Genomic DNA, 9,570 nt, shown 5'->3' with positions numbered 1-9,570 from the left:
TATATATATATATATATTTGGAAGAGAAACCACGATCCTAGGCGCTTTATTTTTCATCCTACAAACTGTGGACAAAAGGTTTGTCAAGCATTTTTCGGCCCCACCGCCAAGCCTTTTATCTCAAAATGTATGATTTTTTTTTCTGCCGTCTTCTCAATAGTCTTTTAGTAATTATAATAGACCAACCCCCAACTTATCTCCCCTCTGCACGCACACACACGCACACACACACCCCTCCTCCCAAAAATAATGAATTGTCTTTCCTCTGGAGGTAGCTGAAATAATGGGCAGAGAGAGGGAGAAGGGGAGACCATAAATGATAATGAACCACCTCATTCTCCTTTTTTAATTCCTTCTCTGATTCCCCCACAACCTCCCCCCGTCACCTCCCCCCAGCCCCTCTCCTCCCATTCCACCTCCTTCCCCTCGCATCCCACTGTCACCTACAAATTTTCTCATTTTTATTTTCACCCCGGCCGAGCACATCCACCTACTCCCATCCTCATTTTCACTCCCCCTCCTCCTCCTCTTCCTCTCCATCTTCCTCCTTCCCTCAGCCAGACAGAGCCACCGCCCTGCCATCTCTCTATCCTCCTCCCCCTCTTGTCTTCTCTCCTCTCACTTCTCACCCATTTCTACATTGTCTGCAGCAGCCCCCCGTACACCCCCCCTGCCAGGAAGCATCCTGGGTAATTTCCTCCTCTTATTGAATTGGGACGGGGGGTGGATGGAGGGAAAGATAAAGGGATGGGCAGATGAACGGAGGCTTGGGATGAGTGCTAATGGAGCCGGTGGTGGATTCACACATCACAAATATGCACTACATGCTCCTCTCTTCTTCTTCTGTCTACCTTTGACTCATTCTGTCTCTCTCTCGCTCTCTCTCCCTCTCTGTCGAGTGAAAGCACAGATGATCCTCTCTCCTCTTTTCTCCCATTTTCCCCTCATCCTCTGTCATTCTCTTCCTCATAAAAACAACCCAGACAAAAGACTGCTACCTTTATTTCAAGGAATGCAATGCTATTCACCTATCCTGCACTCAGTCTGCTTCCCCTAACACACACACACACACACACACACTGAACCTAATGCTCCCTCATGTCCTATGTTATTTTCTATAGGTGAGTGAGTCATTGCTCCTCTATTCCTGTCTGTACTTTTGCTCCTCTGGGCCGAACACTATAATCTTTCTGCAGCACAGTCTCATCCTGACACACACACACAAACACACAAACACACACACACGCGCACACACACACACACACACAATCTAAGCTGTCTGCTAAAACTTTACCCTCAACTCTTCCAGCCACATGATTGAAAAGAGTCTGGTCTGACAAATGTGTATAAGAGTGTTTCGGTGGAGGTGGATGAGGTGGGAAGGTGAAGAAACAGAACAGTTTAAAAGTTGACATCCAAAAGAAATCAGCAGCAACAGAATTCTCTTAAGAGAACTTTTAAGTAAAGCTAGACTAATGTCTCACACAGCACAGAAATGTTACGTTTATGTTTGAGGTCATTTAGAAACACACTGTTGGTCCACCAGAGAGCAGCGACAAGTTCATCCTTTAACTGATTAGCAAATATATTGTTCACAATTCTTTAAAGAAAAGTTAAAAATGACTATTGAATGACATTTATTGGCCATTTTTCAATTCTGGTAACTCTTTACATTAACTCGTCCTATTTATCATTTATAATTAGTATATAAACATCTAATACAGGGGTCCCCAAATTTTAATGCGAAGGACCCCCACAATAGATTCACATTAGACCACCAACCAATAATTTGTCTCAAAGGATCCCCTCTCAGTATTTTTCTCAGTATTTGTTTTTATATTTAGGTTTGAAGACAATTAATTGTTTATTGATATAATGTATTGGTCAACAATTATACAATTATATATTCTCCCAAGAAAACATGTATTTTAATATATTGTCACATTTTCTGTGTATACACCAGCCTCAACCTATGGGTAAGTACATTAATAAACATCTCCTTACAACTGTATTATAGTGTGTTATACAGCATTTATTACGTGTTTAAACACCACTTAATGCTAAAATAGGTTTTGTTATGTAACTAAAACTCTCTTAAATAAATATACTTAAGATATTGGAGTCAGAATTCTATATTTTGTCAGGTCAAGATGTGCAATTGGGCAGAAAATAAATCTTAATTGCAGTGAATCTGCTCGGTTAGCGTGGCACTTTATTCTAATTGACATGATATTCATGCACAGACCTTTTAATCTTCAACAAAGTCCGTTTTACATTAACAACAGTTACAGTAGTTTATTGGTTTGATTATAAACATAAAATATTTAAAGTATTTACAACTTTATGTGAATTTTACATTAGTTCCTACAAACTACACACAGGCAACGAGAATGAAGTATAATAAAAATTCAATACCAGTCATGCTGTTTACTGATACTAGGACATTTATAGCTTTTTAAAGTTACAGTTTCTATAGCGGTAACTATAGTACCGTTTTTATTTCATGTTTGCTTTATTTTTGTCTTTGCAAGTCCATGTCTATGTATTTATCTTGCAGTTCTACTCAAAGCGATTTCAAAGGAGATGCCTGGTCCATCTTGCCATGATAGGTCGGGGATAGGCTGAAAAATAAAAAACTTCTTTGCACATTTTTATTTACTTGTCTTAAAGCTCTAATGCTGTTTAGGAGTTTAACCATGACTGACATGAATCCTCTCTGGCATAATAACAACCTCATAATTTGACCCTCAGTGAAAGATGCTGAATACTGGCACACGGCATCTGCGAATCAAAGCGTATTATTGATCAAGATCCTCAGCCAACCCTTAACCGCTGTAGGCTGCAAACAGCACAGGCATATTTTATTTATCTTTCAAAGGCTGTGTTGCAGATCAATACAGTAACACTGACAGATGTAGAGCTCTTCTGTTTGTGTTGCAACTTTTTACATCTTAGACACTTTGACACACTCTGATCCTCAAGTGACATTCAGAGCACAGTCCCTTTATCATTAAACTGCAAACAACGATTAGCAGCATTAGTTCTCACAGCGTTTTGAAAATCGTTAACTTTTCTTCCCCGTTGAAGCTGACATAACATGGAGAGAAGTACGACGGAGAACTAAAAGAAGAAAAAGAGTGAAAAGTTGTTTTTAAATAAAATAAACAATAACATGAACAACAATGCTCACCTTAACAGAAAAACAATATTTCATTTTGTACTTTGGATTCTACCACAAAGGTGATAATGAGAATCGTTTCAATACGTCAGTGTGAACTAATTAGAATGGCTTTGACATGGTGTCGCCAAACAGACAGGTACAACTGTTAGAGAATAACAGGAGCCACAGAGATTGTTGTGTGTGTGTGTGTGTGTGTGTGTGGTTGAGTGTGGGTGTATGTGCGAGAAAGAACAAAACAACAAAATAAGTGTGGAGAGAGGTGAAAGTATTGAACTGCATATGTGTTTTTAAGAGGCTGTCTGTATGTGTATTTGTGTGTGTGTGTGTGTGTCTTGGACAGAAACACAGACATACAGACAGACTGGAAGATATATTGGCATTCCAGTGTAAATTGGCACTTCAGTGTCTCTTTCTCTCTCTCTCCTCAGCTAATTAACTTGACGCTCAGGGGCCTGGCTTAATTGGAACGAGCTCAACCCTCTGTTCCCCCACCCGTTATCTAGACACTCACACACACACACACACACACAGACACACACACACTTACAGGGAATATGACTGACAGCGAGTGTGTGGAACTGATAGTCACAGTGGTACGGGGTGGAGTGGTGGTTGTGTTGTGGGAACAATATGGAATATACCAATCACTACCCCCGACCCACACACCCACACACACACCCACCCACACACACACACTCATACATACACTCACAGCTGAGCCGGCACAGCACTGGCCACAAGAGAAGAAGAAGCTGATGTTCCTCACTACCTCAGGACTCTTCCAGCTGTTCCAACACACAGTTTTACTCCAGATGCGACACTCAGAACTTGAGGCCCGTACCAGGTTGGGCTTGAGCGATAACAGAACAGATCAACTATTGATTCTGGTTTTTCTATTCTGGTTCTACTTCGTTATCTCTTCAGTTAATATCAAATTGTGGGCAACGTTGCAGATCAACCAGAACCCAGAGGATTGATTGACAAAATATTGGATTTTGCATCATGATGATTGAGGCTGACCTCCAGAGTAAGACATAGCATCATTCATTTCAGCAAGTGCCCCAAAATGACGCATTAACATTGAAATAACCGTCCTCTAGCAGCCGTAGCAATTATGACTCTTGTCCATTAAAGGAGGAAGTAGGTTGGGCGGATGAATGAGTTAACACATCCGACCTTGATACAACTCTCAGTTTGCTTCCCCGTAGGTTTCTTTAACTATGACCACAATCGTCCCTAACTTATTAGGCACTTATTGTCATCATGACAACGTCCCCTAACTCAGAGGTTCTCAAACTCTGGTGCCGGTCCCACTGGTGGAGCATAGAGCCACTGCAGTTGAGGCATAGGTGAACAGGGGAAAATATGAAGTAGAACATGAGCTGAACTTTATTTCAATAAAGTTTATCTTGGATCATTTTTATTAGATTTGGTTCCCCTGTCATTGTTTATGATTGCTAAAAAAAATTATATAAAAAACACTTTTGGCTTCTGGAGGGGGGCATGCCCAAAATGTAAAGAAGTTGGTTTTTTTACACAATTTTCTACCCAAAGTCATGTTTGTTCCTAATCCCAACCAAACCTTAACCATAAAACAACATTTATTTTCAATAGTGGTTTCTAACAAGTCTGGGGAAGCCACAGACACAATATTTGGTCCTGATAGAGGGCACAGACGAACAATGTATGTTGTTTTGTTTCATTTGGAGGACTTGATATGTTGATATACCTTGATTTGATTGTTTTCACTTACTAACACTTAGTGTGGTCACTACTGTGACATAACATATTACTGTTAGTTAATGAACAAGCCGATAAACAGAAGATTAATCGACAAGTACGTAATTGTAAACAGAAATACAGAATATTCATATACAGAATATATTTGAAGGCATGCACTTGGGCATTTTCCAGCATTGTATGGACTCTATGTTTAATTAATGAAAATGGTAAATTACATACACTTAGAATATTTTACATGTTTGCCAAGTTATTGACTGCAAAACCAGTTCATCTAATTCTGTATACATCAGAAACCTGTTTGATCCAGATAAATAAAAAAAATGTGATGATGATTTTCTTTTCTTGGACATTTGTTCACATCTGTGGAAGTGTAAATGTGTTTTCTGTTATATGTAAATTCTGTATAAAAAAACAGCACTGTCTCATACTTAATAAGAAGAAATGGTTTCGGTCCACTGACCTCCACCAGCGTCAGACTGAAATACTCATATTTCTTCTCATTATAGTGTTTTAATTGCAAGACGGTGTGTGGGAGTTTTCTTCCAACCAAGGCATTAGTGGGCCTCCTGGTTTCCTCCTACACGCCTGTCATAAACAATCGAGTGTACAAAAGAACCTGCTGGTTTAAAGCAGTTGCCAGTGTCAAGATTTACTCCATGATCCACTCTCAAGGGAATACTTGTGCTCTCAGGATGCATAAAAACACACACAGCACATATATTCTCTCTGTTGGCACGGACAAAAACAGAGGATGTGGCACTGCAGCCTTACACAGGAGCCCAGAGTCAGAAAGAGTGTTTAACATGCAGCTCTGTAGCAGTGACCTCACGTACCTTGTTGTTGCTCATACACTGCAGCTTCATCTGTTTCATGTAGGTGGTGGTGAGAGGCATGTTGTAGTCTATCACCTCCAACACCAGAGAGCTTGGCCTGTCGTTCTCTGGAGAGTACGAGAGAGAAGAGAGGAGAGGAGAGGAAAGATTTTTAGGGTGGAAATATTAAACCACATTTTTATTCCATTACTGTGAGCTTTCTTCTCCTACAGAGATCTGTGATGTCTTGAAGCTGTCCTCTTTGTTCCTGTGATGCCGTATTCACATTGCAGTAGAAAAACAAGGCTACTACCACAGCACATTGAGCATTTTTAAAAATATATAAACAGGTGAAGTCTGGTTGATGCCACTAAGGAGTGAAGGACTGGGGGACTGGAGCAGGACTGATATGGGTCAGCAGACTATGCCTCCCTAGCTTGCTGGAGGACACTGCAAGACGGCTGTATTTGTGCATCTATAAACTACTATTATTGTAATTACTGACTTTGAAGGTCTTTCATTCACTTATGAACTACCTTTGTATCATTAAGACATCACTGTTTCATTGTGATATTGTATTGCCATCTGTTCCTTCCCTCCCGCTGTGAGAAGAAGATAACTACAACCCAATCTTGTTGTGAAAGGACTGTCACAAATCACGTTCGTAGAAAATCTGATTCCCATGAGAACAGAAAAACTTTCCACTTTCAAAAAACTTGATGTGAAAACATCATTCTAGTGTCAAACTCTGCACAGACATCATTCTGCTCAGTGAAGATCAAACGTCCAACAAGAAGAAAAACTGATTTTTTAGTGGAGGAGAGTAGGAGAAAGACAGTCTACTATTTGCTGTTCTGTGTGTTCCTATTACCAGGGGAAATAACTTGACCTGTAACCTACAATGTGAAGATCAGTACTAAGACTCAAACAGGATCTAACAAACCTAGTAGCTGAAGGTGAAGGAACAAAAACTGAACTCTATAACTTTTGTGAAGGACTTACTGCAGGACTGCATTACTTTAAGCTAATAAACTGGCAACTGAGCGTTCTCAACCTGTTTTTCTGCAATAATATAAATACTAATACTAATATGAACACTATTTTAATCACTTAAAATCAATATGCATTAGCAGTGATACAAGCTTCTACTTGGTATTCCACTGTTTTATATGAGGTCGATTAAAAGTCACCAACACTGAGTGAAAGAAACTTAAATATAAGAATAAGAAAACACACAACCCGCCACCTTCCTAATGACCATCCAACTAAATCAAAAGCTGTGACAACAAACAGTTAGAGCCGCTGTTATGTACTGCAGTGCTGCTGTACTGTAAGATGGTAAAGATGTAAAAATATCTTTTTTTTTAATTCCACTTTGACTTTGTATGTATAACTTTATCTGTCCCTTTAACTGACAGCAGGCTGATCTTCTCTTAAACCTGTTAATGCCGTCTGTTATTGTGCCTTGTCATAAAGCCAACACTAGAGGACCCTCTAGAGCTGGAGGGAGAGCCACACGGACAAAGAGAGGCAGTCACAGAGAGGCCTGAAGGGGCTTTAAATCCAAACCTAAAAGTCATCTTTCAGTTAGTTGCTTATTCTTTGATTACTTAAGATCTGTTACCATTATCCTTCCTTCTAAATGAATCCATCTCTTTCTCTCTCCCGAGTTTCTCCTCCTTGTTGTTTTCTCTCTGTGCAGGACCATCAACCATCCTGGGATTTCCTCCAATCTCTCTTTCTTTTCTTTTTTTTTCTGCTCTGTGTGTGAATGGTGAACATGGTGGAGGGGAGGTCATGTGACTCAGGTCTGCTTGGTGAAGCCTGACGTTGCTCCGCATCCTCCCAGATCCATATTCTTCAAGTATGTTTGCAGTCTATCTATAACTGTGTCATCCTGATTGTTCATTCTGTAATTTTATTATGTTGGTCTATTTCCTGTCTGTCCGTCCTGAAGAGGGATTCCCCTTGTGTGGCTATTCCATCTTTCTCTTTTGTCTAAGGACAGCTGTGCAGATTTAAGGGGATCAGTGTGTTGTGTCATTTAGTGGTATCTAACAGTAAAGTTGCAGATTGCAAACCATCTGGATACACCTAAAGACTTTTCAAGCAAGTAGGAGAAACTACGGTGGTCACAAAATTCACGAAAAACAAGAAAGGGTCTATTTAGAGCCAGTGTTTGGTTTGTCCACTCTGGACTACTGTAGAAACATGGTGGTTCATCACTGCGGACTGGGGAAGAGGACCCGCTCCCTATGTAGATAAAAACTGCTCATTCTAAGGTAACAAAAACACGATTCTTATTTTCAGGTGATTATAGACCACATGTTACACAGTGGACCTTTAAAGCCCCTTTAGGTAAATGTGGGATTGTGATAATGAGCTATATAAATAAAGTTGACTTGACCTGACAGTGTGAGGAGATGGGGTACTTATTCAGCAGTTGAGTTATAACATAAATAAAATAAGTCTCTTTTTCTGTTCAGATACGTTCACTAAGAAGCTTTTTTATTGCTTTTCATGGCTCTTTTATAAAAGGAAGAAAAAAAAACAGGAAATAAAAGCACATTACAAACAACATTATCTCTCAATCTCCAGCCATATTTCTCTCCTCTCAGCCATTTATCTCCTGACCTCTTAAAGGACGAGTCTAACGTCTGGAGCGTCTACAGAATGGACATGAATATGGGGCACAAGATCAATATGGCTTAGCAGAATAGACAGGACCGTCATCATTGATTGGTGATTGATAGTCTTGTATGGGGACGGGCGAAAGAGAGAGTGTGTGTATTCTCCAGAGAGGGACAGACTGTGATAACTGACCGATAATGTGACACAAAGCTGCCACGTGGTTCTCAACATGAGGCCCCAGACCCCTGCCCGGTCGGGACAGTGATGATCTTGTACGCTAGATGTTGTCTTAAAACTAAATAAAGCAAGAAATGAATGTTTGTCTAATATTTAGGTCGGTCATAACGAACACGAGCACCCTATTTAGTGAGCTAGTCGGCCATATAGTCACATTAGTGTTGCGTGAGCAGGAAACCCAGTTTTAAATATGCTTACTTTAATTAAAGGTGTCTATTAATAATCTAATAATCTAATAGAAATGGTGTCATGTTTATAAGAACACAGAGTTTTCAAATCCAGTGTGATTTATTCATATAAAAATGTGATTTGTGATTTTGGGCTGTTTCAGTAAAATTTGGCTTGACTAATTTGACCTGAATTGACGAATCGGAAATGACCACAAACCACAGGTGTTTATGGCTAACCGTTCTCATCACTGGAAAGTAGAGCAGATTAAAATAAAGAGCCGGCGAACATAGAGTCAAAATAAATGTATCTGTACTGCTTGTTAGTGTCAACACATAAATAATTTACACAGTAAATGATGTGTTTTCCACAACAAGTTAATGAATGGGAGTCATCATTACAGCGTCTGGTTCTTTGGTCCCTCTTTATTGTGAACATAAAGCTGATAGTCACTTGTTAATGTCGTGTTTATGGGCTTAACCGACGAAGATCGTGACATGAAAATGAAGTTGTAGACAAATGGACTTTTGGCACTGAGAGCGAGAGAAAGCTTTCTTCTGCATCACACAAGTCAATTTTATTTATAAAAGCCCAAATTGACAAATTTGGTTTCAAGGGTTTTACACTCTGTACAGCCTTAGACACACTCTGTCCTTAGTCCTATTGATTAGGACAAAGAAAAACTCTCCAAACAGAGTAGTGACTCTTCCAGGACATACAGACATGCAGTAGATTTTGTGATGCTGCAGTAAGCGGAGATCCACTCTGCTTTAGTTGCAATTTTGTTACAAAAAGGAG

General features: G+C 39.8%; 1 protein-coding gene across 1 annotated transcript in view; it reads right to left on the bottom strand.

Moving 5' to 3' along the window:
* The window catches only part of LOC118323935 (nucleolar protein 4-like), an 89,455-nt gene that overhangs the window by 34,796 nt on the left and 45,089 nt on the right, over positions 1-9,570 (bottom strand). The window contains exon 4 of the mRNA XM_035656005.1: positions 5,758-5,864. Within this exon, the coding sequence (XP_035511898.1) occupies positions 5,758-5,864 (107 nt within the window). The remainder of the gene's footprint in view (positions 1-5,757; positions 5,865-9,570) is intronic.

The sequence above is a fragment of the Morone saxatilis genome, unplaced genomic scaffold (genome assembly GCF_004916995.1).
Source record: "Morone saxatilis isolate NCDOM2014 unplaced genomic scaffold, NCSU_SB_2.0 Contig15, whole genome shotgun sequence".
Classification (NCBI taxonomy): domain Eukaryota; kingdom Metazoa; phylum Chordata; class Actinopteri; family Moronidae; genus Morone; species Morone saxatilis.
This window is presented reverse-complemented; position numbering and strand designations above follow the sequence as displayed.